The following is a 15,112-nucleotide window of genomic DNA, read 5'->3' on the forward strand; positions in this document are numbered from 1 at the left end:
TCACATTGAGTGAGGGAAATAATTATAGGAGCCCACAGTTTGCTCACTTGTATGGAATCAAACGGTCTAATTATTATGGTTGATTATAAGCTCTAATAATTACTTTCCTGGATAAAAAAAAATAATAATAAAAAAAATGGAGACTTAATTTCTTTGTGAGCAAAGCGACATTCAGCAGTTGATATTCTCTCACCCGATGTACGCACATACAATACGTATCATGTATGAGATCCTTACACTAACATGACATAACATAAAGAGACAAGACAAGCCGCACTCACTTGTAGAGCTGTGTCGAACACGACCAGCTTGGAGCTGGTTGGCACAATATCGTAGCACTTGTGTGATTTCATAAAGCGCATGTAAATATCACTCTCAGGCTCAGCAGCTGTAAGGAAGAAACACACGCACACACACACACACACACACAAAAAAAGTGTCAAAAGAAAAACACTTTGCAAGCAGGGAGACGTTTCACAGGGGAAAACATAATGGGCACTTGGAAACAACACGTGCTTTACAGCCTAAACAACCATTACAGCTCTGGAGTCACGTCCACTTTACTGCGCCCTCCTCACTGATCATTAAAACTCTGTTAGACACAATGATGGGGGGGGGATTTTGCTACACCTTAAAAGCCTTCATGCGAATGCTGAAAAAAGTAGAACCCACTCTTATGTCCGGGTGCATCCCAATAAATGAGACCACTATCATAGAAACAATTCATTTTAGTGGGTCAATTGAAAAAGTGAAACTCATATAGTACAGATTCTGAAACGCATCAAAACATACCTTTTAAGCTATTTCCTACTTAATTTATGAATTACAAACAATTTAGATGGTTTATATAATATTGTAGTTTCTTGAGATGGTGAATTTAGGGTTTCCGTAGATGTAAGCTATGAGCATCAACAATAAATACTACCATATATCAGTATCGGGCCGATATGCGGCCTTATTTCAAGGGATCAGTATCTTAACGACGGATTCCAGTATCAGCCACCATCTTGTGGCTAATGTATTATGATTAGGACTAGAAATGAAAAATCATAAGAATAGAAAATTGTCAATAATTCCATGTATTTTTAAGGAAAACTGGATTGTCCCTAGGTGTGCTTGTGTGTGTGAATGGTTGTTCGTCTCTGTGTGCCCTGCGATTGGCTGGCAACCAGTTCAGGGTGTACCCCGCCGACTGCCTGAAGCCAGCTGGGATAGGCCCCAGCACCCCCATGACCCTTGTGAGGAGCAAGCGTTTAAGAAAATGGATTCATGGACAATGCTTTTTTGGAATATATAGGTCTGTCTTTTAAGTTATATGTCATCTTTTTTCGGGGAGGGGCAATTTCATGTTTTTAAAGTAGTATTGGTAACTACTCATAGCTGGGTACTTGTTCCGGTATCGGTCTGAGAAAAATAAAAATAAAAAATAAAAAATAAAAAGTGGTCTCGACCATTCGTAATAATAACAACAACATCATGAAATATTTCACTGTGCTTAGTGAATCTATACGAGTTTCATTTTTTAAAATGAAAAGTACAGAAGTACTGCATTGAATTAAGTTTTCCACAATTCAATGCATAGTGCAGCATGGAAATGAAACAGGAAAAAATACAAAGTGCAAAAGCAAAAACAGGTTAGTTGAGTAGGAAATACATGTAAATGTAAATGTGATTACTAGTCAACTAAGTTGTTTTTTTTTTTGTTTTTTTTTTTTATTTTTTTTGTTTTTTTTTAAATACAGTTCCTCAAATAGTCAACAAATTATTTTTAGCATGAGAAGATGGGGGAAAAAAACTCAACAAGCAACACTTGTCCCCATTTGAATTTGAACTTTCCTTTTGACTTAACTGCACTTGCAGGAGCAAGTGCAAAGCAAAAGCACGACATTGATGCAACGCTTGATCAACATTTAACATGAGCAGGCAACACATTATCCACATTTAACAAGCACCAAGCTCGCCACCCGCGCGAGCGTGTGCAGGGTGGGAAAGTGAATGCAGACGCCCGGAAGTGGCAGCCGGCTAACAGTTGTCTTCATATCAGATGCAGTGCTGTGCTGTGCTAATTGTTTTGCTTACCACGGATGACTCTTTCACGTTCAACTTACCATCGTCGTCAAGTTCAAGTTTCTCCAGCATGCCTTCGAATAAACCGGACACCTAAACGAGACGAAACAGGACGTTTGTACTCTGGTGACAAAAAAGAAAAAAAAATGGAGAAGAAAAGAAGCAGAACGGGCGAAGCACAAAAAGAAACTTTGCACTAAAAAAAAAAAACTGTCGCCGTGACGCTTTTTCCCAGAAACCCCTGCGGCGAAAGACGACGCCGAGGACGTGCGCGCCACCGGCGTTTGGACCCCGAGTCACCGAACCGCTCCGGTTTGGCTAAATATACGCACACGCCGAGAGGGGAGTCCGTTCCTGTGCCGCTGCAACTTCAGGCGGCGCGTTATTTCAAGAGCACACACCCCCTTCAAGAGTCCCAGTGGAATAGTCCAGCGGTGTACTTGACTCAGGCGGGAAAGAAAAACCGCCACGGGTCTTTCAAACAAAACAGCCGCGTGTGAATTATCCCAGCTAATCCTCAAAGTCGTACTCCAACACTTGGCAGTCACGGCAGCGAAAGGATTCGCCAGTTCTGGTGGACGAGAAGCCGGAAGCTCCACGCCGCGTGCGGACACACCCCTCCGCTGTCGCACCATATTAGGAAAGCCCTTGTTGCTAGGCAGCAAGAAGCTGGGGATGCCTTGCCGCATCATTGTGTGACATAAGGTGGGGCCCCGCCGCTGCTGCATTCCATTAAATTGGGAAATCGGAACATCAGCACTCTGACTAGGAAAAGTGCAACGGAAAACCACTCAAAAGACAAATTGATCGACACAGACTTCCGAGATTAAGTAGTCTGACATCTCATGAATAGATGTCTACAGTGGCAGATTGCATTGAAGTGCCCTAATTTATTTATTTGTCCTTTATTTTTTTAGTTACTAGCTGTTGCTTGGTTTATTTTGTATATTTTTTTTTTGCATTGTGTTGCAAGTAAAACTTACATTTTAGAGCAATTTTCCATTTGAGTGATCCTGAAAGTGGGCAAGGAGAGCCACAGTCGTTGATGCTACTCCAGCAATTTATTTAAACAGTCAAATACAAAATGAGAACGCCTAACCTACAAAGATCAACAACATAACACACACCCAGACTCAAATTAACTGACCCAACGTAGCTCTTTCGTTAGGCCACGCCCCTCAAAAAACTGTCTTTACAATAATAAGTTCTATACTGCACCACTGGTCTAAACACTCTATTGTGATTAATATTGCGTTTGTGGAATATTTAAGCATCAAAATACATCTCAGGGTTCGGCCATTTTGACACATGCTCGTAACTGAAAAGGACATCACAGTGCCCAAGGGCCCAATCTTGAGAACATCACATATCCCAAACCCATTAAAAAATGGTGCACCTAATGGGCTCTTTGCACAGCTTGACTACTTCCTGAATTTAAAACCACTCCTTTGTTTCCTGTCTTTCATGATTGGACAAACTGATTAATCCAGGTGTGGCTGGCCATTGCCGTTGTTGTGAGTGAGATCAGGCACACCTGGATTAATCATCTTGTCCACTCATGAAAGACAGGAAATGAAGGAGTGGTAATGAGTTCAGGAAGTAATGGATTTGTGCAAAGAGCCCATTGTGATGTCATTTTCAGCTGACTGCAAGGGGCAAAATGGCCGCCCCGTGAGATGGATAAAAATGGGTGGATTTTGCTGCTTAGTTTATATTCCACAAACGCAATATGAATCATACAACCATGTCACAATCTATGGTTCATCGGATGTATTTTGTAAACCCAATTGTTTTTACTTTGATACTGTCATAAATTCATGACTTTAGTATGTTACGATGAAATACTTGTTTCAACATTACATCGTAAATGACTGAATTGCAATGAACTCGTCACACGGTACACACAAGTGTTAATTTTATCAGCCATTTTAAATTTAGTCTCAGTTTTAGTCCAGTTTCAATCACGCTTGTTAGTTTTTAACATAGTTCGTCAACTTCATCCTGTTTTTATTTAGTCAAGTATAAATCTGACAATTTAGTCTTTATTCGTCTCGTTTTGGTCAACAAAAACTGTCAACGTTTTAGTCTAGTTTTAGTGACGACAATCATTTCACCCCTGTATAATTGTTGTTGTTTTTTTGTCAGCAGATTGTTTTAGATTGGAAATGTTCAACATTATTTCACATAAAATTTTCTCTCAACTTTTTGATAAAAAACCCCAAAGCAAAACAACTTGACACACAAACAATGACCGCATATAAACAAGTGACTACTATGGCTACAAGCTAGTAAGTTAGCCACCATTAGTTAGCGGTGAATCCACCTCCTGTGTTAGTGCACTTTGCACTCGTTAGCTTCAGCTTTGAAAGGGGGTGTGTCACTGTGTCACATGACAGTGTCACAGTGACACATTAGCAGAGACAAGATTTTTTTTAAATCACATAATTTTCATCTCGTTTTTGTTCATGAAGTAATATGTCAGGATTTTAGTTCATTTTTAATGAAGTAAAGTACGTTTTCGTCTCGTCTTCATTTTGTCGACGAAAATAAATACTGATTTAGTCCCATTATTGTTTAATAATGAGGGTTTTAGTTTAGTCTAGTCTAGTTTTAGTCCGGTCAAAAACGTATTGACGAAATTATTTTTGTTTAGTTTTAGTTAAGGAAATTCACACTAGTACACACGTTTTATGCGTGACATTTTGTGTGTGTTCAAGTACGTTTACAATGACTGCTGGTAGCCAAGCCGTCTCCTCACAAACGCATCCTGGCCATCAGCCATATATATTTTTTTGAATGCAGTACTCTGATCACCTGGCATACTATCAGGTCAGATGTAGTAAGATTTGAGTGTGAAATTTCCCATAATCCTGCCATCTCAATGCAGAATAAAAGAAAACCTGGGACTTTTAATATCACATTAGCATTACGTTCGGCATTTTTTTCCCCCCTTTTTAACGTTTCATTTTCAAGCCAAAGTGCACTGCAGCAGTGAGGAAAGACACATAACTGCTTTGAGGATGCTCGGCCACGTTGCACTGCAATGGTGACACAGCGCTTCTCTGGCCAAACACGTCCATAAATCCGCCGCATCCCAGCAGGCACACAGCCCTCCTCGGCTGCCCAGAGGTTTACCATCCATTAAATTGATTGCTTTTCAAATTTGGACTTGGCGAACAAAATAATAACGCAGCTACAGTACGACAGTGGCATGATTTTATGGGGAAAGAGGCGAGCGTGGCCTTGCGGGTGCTTTACCCGCAAGGCCACTCAATCACCATCAGCAGTCCTTGGGTGTTAATATCAGCAGTCGACAACACTGGAGATGAAATATCGATTGGCCCCGGCTGTATCCAAGGGGACATCCATCACTGCTTTAGATGATTATTCATTAAATCAGCACGCTAACTCCTCACTCACTACAGCACCACCATGAAGTCGCGTGCGGAGGGAGCGCTGGATACGGTTGGTCCACATTAATGCTGCTTGAGAAATGGCTAACATCCTCAGATCATATTTACACCTTGTGCTCGAGCTGCACACGCACAAAGGTATTCAGAGTTAAGTGTCAGAACTGAGCAAACGGTAAGGCGACTTCTTCCAACAACAACACTAAATGGATCAGTAGTAATAGTTATTATTAGAAAGAGTAATATCATCAGTTGTCCTTGTTCAAAGTTGCATTTATATTACAATAGCAAGTCTATATATTACATTATTAAAAAAAACGTGTTATTATTAAAAAAGAAAAAAAAACTACAATAATAATAATAATAATAATAATAATAATAATAATAATAAAGTTGAAGCGTTAACTCATTGATTAATCACAAAATATTATCGCATTAATCTTGTATTAATGCAGATGAACTCTTTGACCGCCAAAAACGTTTAATAACGATCAGTAAAATCACGACGTATGCCGCCATAAACGTTAAATGATGTCAGCTAAATTTTTTCCATCCATCCATCCTTTTTCTTGACCGCTTATTCCTCACAAGGGTCGCGGGGGGTGCTGGCGCCTATTTCAGCTGGCTCTGGGCAGTAGGCGGGGGGCACCCTGGACTGGTTGCCAGCCAATCGCAGGCTAAGTTTTTTATTTATGTATTTTTCCTCAGTGTATGCTGTGGCGTATCAGTCATCTATCGGGAGACAAAGTATCACGATTTATCGCGATATCGATGTATCGCCGCACTCCTACTAGATTCAAATTTTTTACCTCTTTCATCCATTAAGTTTTAAACATTGTGAAGTGTCAAAAATCACATTTTATAAAAGGTCCTCAACAAAGAAGTCAACAATTATATCAAATACGACAAAATAAAAATTGCTCATTACCTTGCCGTTGTCGTAGAAATCCACAAAATGACAATTACCTTTTGCTAATTTTGTACACAATTTATAATCGACATCATTATGAGCTAATAATAGGCCGGAAATCCACAATTTCCCGCAAACAATCCTTTTGAACTCTAGCATAGAAAGTTTTGCTATGCTAGAGTCCATGACCCCAAGACACTGGCCTCTGATTGGTCGATTGCTGTCTGGTTCAAGAAGTGTAATCGGAGCATTGCTCTAGCTACATATTCATTTCTGGGATCATAATGTCATAAGCAAAAATGATGTAATGAGTAGTGAAGCGCAGGGGTCGATATATCATCGTTGCGGCGACCCCGAAAGAGGACAAGCACGATAGAAAATGGATAGATGAATATCATTCATTTGGGTTATCATGCGCTAGAAACTTGAATTTGTTCAAAATCTCATTTCCAAATCAAACCATGACACATTTCTTTTTATTTCAAAACTAAAGTTATATCTTTCCTGTAAGATTTCACATGCGAATGTCACTTATAGCCCACTTGTGAACGCTTCTAAAGCGACAAAGTGACCTTTGAACCAGTTTTATAGCTGTGAAGTGAAAAATATTTCTCCAGTGAACAAAAGGTACTCTGTCTCCGCCTCAAGACCCCAAAACAGCATTTTTATGTCTGTGTTGTCATATGGTTAAGTGGCGTGATAACTCACTTCCAATAATAATGAGTAATTACAACTCATTTCGTTATAGATTAGCATTCAAAAGGCCGCTAACGGCCCTGCAGTCAACACATCTTGAAATAGACAGCTCCTCCCTTGAAAGGCCTTACAAGATTAGGAACATTTTTTTCAGGCTGACTCACTTGTTGTGAGGTAGAGTACGCTGGCACGGGGCTGGAAGAAGGTTTCGGAGGTTTGGCGAAGGGAAGGCCGAGGCGCTGCCCCGTGTCCAGAGGAGTGGACACGGAGCGCGGGCGGGAACGCTCCCCCAGGCGTTCCGGGCTGGGGCCGCCCTGTTGGGCCTCCTGGGGGAACACAGGCTGGCTGGAGGCCTGCGTTGGGGTGGTAGGTGGTGTGGAGAGTCCAGATGCTACAAAAAAATAAAATACTGCAAGTCATTTCAATGCATCGCGGTGCCATTTGGCAGCTTAAAGGCGTGGAAGGATGTTACAGATAACATCACATGCTAGGGATGGAATGCAAAACTGAGATAAAGCCTGTCGCAGCTGCTGAGAGATAAGGATGAAGTCACTTCCACTTCCAAATATAACTTAGCTGTAGTGTCATTTCTGTATTTTAAAAAAATGACAAACCAGGAAAACTGCAATAATATCTTATGAAATTGAATGCATTTTGGCGTCACAGTATCAAATCAAATCAAACTTTATTTATATAGCACCTTTCATTCATTCAAATTCAACTCCAAGTGCTGAGCAATTAAAACATCCATAATAAAAGAAAAAGAAAAAGCCACAGACACACACACAAACCGCAACATGGCGGGGCACAGAAGAACCCTGTGAGGAAAGGCACCCAAAGAGGAGTTCATCCACACTGAGAGGGATGAGATGACTGCCAACCACCACAGGGAGGAAATCCATCCCAGAGACCGCCAGCCCACGGTGACCGCAGCCTGCTCCATACAGACTGAAGCGAGCCACGGCTCCCCGGGGCCAAGGGGCCCCCGGGACCACCGCCCGCCCGCAGGAGAAGACCAGCCATCCCTCCCAGTGTGGAGTCTCCCTCGTGAGGAAACACTTGAGCTAAAAACTTTGTAACTACCAAATAAAAACATCCATCCATCCATTTTCTTAGCACGTCCGCCCGCCTCCCAGTTCTGAGGATTCGGGTTCGAGTCCAGGCTCCGGCCTTCCTGGGTGGAGTTTGCATGTTCTCCATTTAGCTTTTTATGACAGCCTGATAATCTTGGGAGCTCCCTGAAGATTTTGTTAGAAATTTAAATGGATTGCCTATTTTCTAAGATTTAAAACAACAACAACAACAACAAAAACTTCAACATTTTGAAAAATCTGAAAATTGTTTAATTAACATGCTTTAAGACATTACAAAGTCAAGATTGGCATTTGTATTTGTAAAGATTTTTTACACCAATAGCCCCCCCCGCCCCCCCCTCCTTTTTACTGAAAAATATCGGGTCCAAATATCGGTTATTGACCATCTTGACTACTAATAATCAGCATCGGCATCGGCCCTGGAAAAAAAACCAAAAAAAAAAAAAACATATCAGTCTATCTCTAAAAAAAATATTAAAGGGACACTTTACTTATTGATCCATTTTTAGCAGCAAAAAGTTGCTACTTTTTCAATAATTAATTTGGTGACGTGATTATTTTTTTATGTACATTTAATAACTTTTAAACCGATGTTAAAATGAATCGAACGCCGGCATGTTTGTTACACGTGACTAAATAACCCGGATGTTTACGTCACTAGTGTGTAAACGCTACACGATGGAAGCGCTATGCAACGCAGCCGTGCATCTAGCGTCAAACCCGGAAGGATTAAACCTTATCGCTTCGATCCAACACGACAAAATAACCCTACCGAAGGAAAGTCTGCCTTGGATGTGAAAGTTGTGGCGCCAGATGGTCTTTTCGGGCACAAAATAAACTTTAATGAACGAGTGAATCAGGCGGTGGGTGAGTGGTGCTCGTGCGGGAGCTGCAGGAATGGACAATCCGCTAATGAATGTGTGCTGTCTGGAAATAAAAGAAATCGAGGATCGGTTCCTTGCGGACAATCTCAACTGCATCCTGGAACATCAGACATTCAACATGGCAATACTAAATAGACATTCTCAGGATAGCTTTGGTTGCGATGAAAGATGTGAAGAAGAAAAGTCTTGGAGGAGCCAATATCCAACAGGTAAAGTGACACACAGCACGAGCAATGCAAAACGTGTGGAACTGACGAACTATTTCAGGAAAAAGAAAAAAATAGTAAAATTATATGTATCGTCGTTACAGCGCCCAACCTCCCCTAGCTGTTTTTTTTTTTCTTTTTTTGCGTAGCGTCCCGATGATGTAAACGAAAGCTTGCAAGAAGGTTGTGTATTAACCGTGTTTATTTATAGACAAAATGAAGTAAGGAAATGCGAGACGCCGTTACCTAGGCTGGTTATCAATGGTTGGGATCCGAACGAAATTAATAGAAATGCAAATGAAACTGGAATGCACCACAGGAAGAACAGCGGGACAGAACACAAATGTAGTACGTCGCACATGCCGATGATAATGACACTTATACACATTCAATAAATTTTTTGTTAAAATAAGATTATGAACATGGTCAATTTGTGAACTATACACAACTTACGAGCTAATAAAACATAACGTCCGCGCCTGCTTGTCCTTGCCGGGAGGTCGACAGCACTTAGCAAGCCATTTTCTACGCAAATAGTCTTTTTTTTTTTTGGGATAACATACCAGTGTGCACCTCGCGGGTTTTTCCTTGACGACACCTTGCAAAATTTTGCAATACAGTAAGGCATAAGTGACGTTTGTGTCTTCCTCGTCCTCGAGTATACACACTTGTTACGTCACCACTTGAGGGCGTTCCAACACGGAAGTACTTCTATGTTGAAAAAAGTTAAATAAATCAATATTGGGGTGTATTCTTCAGCTCTTATGCATGTTTCGTAGCTAAACTAACTATTTACTGCCAATCAAGCCATACATGTAAAATTAAAGGTGCCTTCCTTTAAATAATCAGACCCTGAGACACATAATGACACTCTGCAAACTGATAACTGAATAATTATATTTATATATTAATTTATATTCATAAATCATATATTATTTATATTTATTTAATTATACAATATTAGTGATAGGCCGATATGATTTTCTCAAAGCTGATACAATTAGTTGTCAAGGATCTCAATAACCGATATTTTAAGCCGATACTCATTTGCAGTAAAAGAGAAAATATTAGAGTCCAAAAAAAAAAAAAAAAAATTCTTAATGTTAAACATATAAAGAATTGACAGCTTTGTTTAAAAATTAGAACAATTGCAGGGAGCTTCCACGGTCATCAGCGTATGTTACCTAAAGTAAAAACTAAGCAAGTACTGTAAATAGTTTCCCTAAAGTTTTGGACTGTAAATTGTTTTCCAAAATTTCAACATAAATTTTCTTTTCTTTTTTTTTTTATAAAAAGTGTAGTGAGTTCAGTATCAGCATCATTTTTTATAAAGTGGAAATTTAAATAAATTCATAAATGAAAAGTTCCCGATATCTCACTGAGCGACAAACGCAACTGTAGCTAATTTGGGGTTTTCATCAGGGTTCGTAAAGGGTTTCAAAAGATCTTCACAGACGGTGAAAAATTGTCTGAATATGCCTGAAATGTCTTTATGACAAGTAAAAACTGTCTATGAACATCTTACAAATCCTGATGAGAACCCGACATTTGCGAGGATTCACAGCTTTGTGAGGTAGCAGCTTTATCGGCCTTCACATTTGTAAAAAGGCCGACAAAATACCAAATATTGGCACTGATAATCGGTCCAGCCAATAATCGGTCTATCCCTATCCAATATAATTAACAGTGGTTACATTAGCAATGGCGCCAACAGTTGAAATGGTCAGTCTGCAGCTGTTTGTGATGCAGCTCCTGCTTTGGGCCCAAGGTGTCAGTCACATGACGGGCCACCACCGCATGCTTCCCTCGCATTAGGCGTCACAATCTCACGCTGTGACATGTGACACCGCCGACATATTTGCCAGGCCAGACAATGAGTGACACGTGTAATGTGCTCCCAATAGCTCACGTGGCCTACACTTAACTTAACTTAACTTTAATCTCGACAGGATCTCAAATGCCGACCATTCAAAAGTGTTAAAGGGAGTATGTTATGGAGGATTGATTGACTTGCAGATATAAATAGTTGGATCTCTGAAGTAGGCTACCTGTCCACGCCCCAAAAATATGTTGTATTTTATCTATTTCTGAAAAAGTGTCAGTGAGCGACATCTTCTGAATTTTTTTCATTGTATCCTTAGAATTCAGCTAACTTAAATAACAACAGATGCCGTGAGCAAGGGATGTATTGGTGATTGCTATGATGAAGTGCAGCCTCCAAGAGTGAAAATAGAAACGATTAAGTATGGACACTTGCTATATTGGCTAGCGACGGACATTCATTTACAGTGGCAGAACATTTCCTGCTCTGGGGGCATTTTCAGAAGTCTACCATGACACCACAAAAAGTTGCCAGCCGTTTCAAAAATACAGTACCCCTTGTGTATTTTGACAGATGTCAAATGTCACAGACAAAAGCAGATAATATCAATGTCATCACATGCTCAAAATGGAATGCACAATTGAGACTAAGTGTGCGCTTCTGACATGCATGAATGAATGAGGTACATCATGTACAGAAGCATTCACAACCTTTGTCACTGTCATGAAGCCCAAATATGAGCTCAACTGAATTCTGTTTCAACTGATCCTCCTAGAGAAGTTTCTCTACTGCTTAATTTGAGTCCACCTTTGGCAAATTTGCCTTCACACACATGTCTGCATAAGGTCTCACAGTTGACAGCATATGCCAGAGCAGAAACCAAACATGAAATCAAAGGAATTGTCTTTAGACAACTGGGACAGGATTGGCTCAAAGCACAGGGGAAGGAAAGATCATTTTCTCACGGATTTCTTGAATGTCTTTGCTGAATGAGCATAGTGGTCTCTGTCATTGGCAAAGCTCGGCACCAACAAGACTTTTCCTTGAGCTAGCCGCTAACAAGACTCTTCCCTGAGCTAGCCGCTAACAAGACTCTTCAGCTAGCCGCTAACAAGACTCTTCAGCTAGCCGCTAACAAGACTCTTCCATGAGCTTGGCACCAACAAGACTCTTCCTTGAGCTTGGCACCAACAAGACTCTTCCTTGGGTTTTGGCGCCAACAAGACTCTTCCTTTAGCTAGCCGCCAACAAGACTCTTCCTTGAGCTAGCCGCTAACAAGACTCTTCGTTGAGCTAGGCACCAACAAGACTCTCCCTTGAGCTAGCTTCTAACAAGACTCTTCCTTGATCTAGCCGCTAGTCGCTTGCTAAACTGCGCGATGGACAAGAGTCTTAGTAGGAGAGGTTACCAATAACACAAAGGTCTCTCCATTAACACTCTAGCGTTCCTCTCGATAGAGAAGAACCTACTAGAAGGACAACCATCTCAATTCACCAATCAGATAGAAGCTGGCCAGGAACATTCTGGCACTGAAGCATGATGGTTGAGCGACAGGAACTGGAAGACAAGTCAGGAATGAGGGAAAGATGAAAGCAGGATTGTACAGAGATGTCCTGGATAAAAATGTGCTCCAGGGTGTTCTTGATCTAATACTGGGGTAACTGCTCGTCTTTCAGTAGGACAACGACCCTAAGCACATGGCCAAGATTGCAAAGGGGTGGCTTCAGGACAACCTTTTAAATGCCCCTGAATGGCCCAGCCAGAGCCCTGACATGAATCCGATTGAACATCTCTGGAGAGATCTGAAAAGGGCTGCCCAACAACACTCCTCACTAACTGGACAGATGCGCCAAGCTTGTGGCATTATAGTCAAAAAGAATTTAGTCTAATTGTTGCCAAAGGTTTGAGCTAATTTACACGTTGGGTATTAAACCAAACCACAGAAGGTGGTCCTTGTATGCTAGCTTAATGCATTGCTAACATCTGATATTTGACGACAAATGGTGCAGAAATTCATGTAGCCAGAAAATATAAATAATTACAGACATATTTATGGACTGTAAAAAAAAAACGACTAGGAAAACTATTTCAAGTGTCTGAGCAAAAACAAGTCGTAAACTATGTTCCTGGTTCTGAATGAACACGAGATTTATTATAAACTGGCTACTGTGGTTACTTTTTTTGTTATCACCTTCTTGGTAAGGGTAATAACATATACAGGTGCAACAATTCTAGGAAATGGCGGAGAAATAGTGTTGTGTGCTGTAATGCAAAGCAGTGGGCCGGCAGTATCTCTTGACATTTAGCTGGCGTGCAGCGGGCCCTGCTCCCGCCGTTTGGCCTTCCTATTTTAGCCATGCTGTTGTGGCACATTCCACAGGAGGAGATAACAGCGCGGCCGGGGGGCTCGCTCTCCTCAGCCTGCAGGCGAGCGGTGGCTGTGGCGCGCCACCCAGGGCACAGGAAGCGTGGCTCTCGTTGTGACGTACTGACGCCAAGTAACATCTAATCACCAAAGAACTGTCTACATTCACCTTCTATGTTACTTAGCTACATGAAAATGTCAAAAAAAAATACGCTTACGTCACCTTATATCATGGTGAATGATCAAAATGATCAACAAACTTTAGATTCAATGTTCTGCCTACACTCGACTGAATAGGGATTTTTTTTTTTCGTCAATTTAGCCCATCATTTCATCCATCTTTCTAGGACACCGGTGAATTCCCTAGTTGGTGTGCCTATAAAATATGAGTAGGCGAATCATGCCTGAACAGGTTCTTCAAAACAAAATGGCTGACTTCCTGCTCCTTGACATTTTTTTGTGCACCATGTTATGATCGACATGACCACCAAATTTGGTCTCAAATGGTGAAATCGGTGACAACGGAAGGTGGGCGGGTACTTTTTTTCTAACTTTTCAGCAGGCGCTATACAGATTGAGTTTTTCTAAAATACGTACATACAATTTCACCATGGTACACTTGCTTGCACAAGTCGGTGAGCTTACAGGCCTTTTGCGTAACTAACATCAAATTAATATGTGGGAAAATTACTTTGGGATTGTGTTTAGGATCCTTAAAAGACAAAAAGCTTGTCACCGGGATATACACGCTTGGAAAAATGGATGAGTTCCGAGGTACGTAATTCCAGAAGTCAAATCCCTTGTTGAAGTAACCTTGAGCAAGATTCGGAAGCGTTAACATTCCATCGGTGGTGACATTTGCAACCATAATTAATCATTGTTAGAATGGCTAAAGAGGCAAGAGTGGAATGGCGCTTGAAATACTTTGAAGGTACCCATTAGCATTTAAAGTGTAATTTTTTTTTTAAATGACCTGGCCCATCCTTTCGTTTCAAAAATCAAATGTGGTCCATGAACACAAACGTTTACACACTCCAGTAAAAAAAAAAGTTCCAAATTACTAAGCATAGGCTGTTTTTGTTAATTTTTGTGAATAGCCAATGTGTATGAGTTTTACTTTACCTATTAATGTATTTATTTATCTCTTTATTTACTTGCCTACTTCTTATTTATTTACTGATGTAAAATGTATTTACTTGAAAGAAAAACTTGTATTGCACTTCAAAATGTTTGCGTTGTTCTTGTTTACTGCAAAAATGATATTTATGTTATGTACAGCACTTTGTATACAGCAATGCCTGTTCTTAAAGCGCTTTATAAAGAAAGTTGAGTTGAGTTGAGTTGAGTTGAATGATTTACAATTTAATGTAATACAATTTTGGAATCATCAAACTTAGATTTGCCTCTACTAAAAGCAACAGCAACATGACAATTCAACGTTTTGGAGCTGTTAGCCATGTTAAAATGCTAATTCCTCACCAAAAACATGACGGAAATGGTGCTATCCTCCATTCGTCCCTCTCTGAAAAATTTGAGGTTATTCTGCTCTCCAAGCACCAGCCCCTCCCAACCTGAGAAAACCAGTGCATGCTCACTTTATGACATCATAAAGTGCGGACCCACCCCCACACCACCTCTGCGGACTAAATACACGCCC

At 40.6% G+C, this 15,112-nt stretch overlaps 1 protein-coding gene across 4 annotated transcripts in view; it reads right to left on the minus strand.

Annotated features, from left to right (window-relative positions):
• LOC144018381 (5'-AMP-activated protein kinase subunit gamma-2-like) overlaps positions 1-15,112 on the minus strand; it is a 42,791-nt gene that overhangs the window by 11,964 nt on the left and 15,715 nt on the right. For 3 of the 4 annotated variants that reach the window (XM_077520493.1, XM_077520503.1, XM_077520495.1), the window contains 3 exons: positions 7,248-7,474; positions 2,109-2,160; positions 282-388 (listed from right to left, as the gene is read on the minus strand). In XM_077520493.1, coding sequence (XP_077376619.1) covers positions 282-388; positions 2,109-2,160; positions 7,248-7,474 — 386 coding nt within the window. Of the gene's footprint in view, positions 1-281; positions 389-2,108; positions 2,161-2,399; positions 2,692-7,247; positions 7,475-15,112 lie in introns of those variants that run through there. The other variant, XM_077520494.1, reaches the window with a different exon arrangement.

This window comes from Festucalex cinctus, chromosome 1 (genome assembly GCF_051991245.1).
Source record: "Festucalex cinctus isolate MCC-2025b chromosome 1, RoL_Fcin_1.0, whole genome shotgun sequence".
Taxonomy (NCBI): domain Eukaryota; kingdom Metazoa; phylum Chordata; class Actinopteri; order Syngnathiformes; family Syngnathidae; genus Festucalex; species Festucalex cinctus.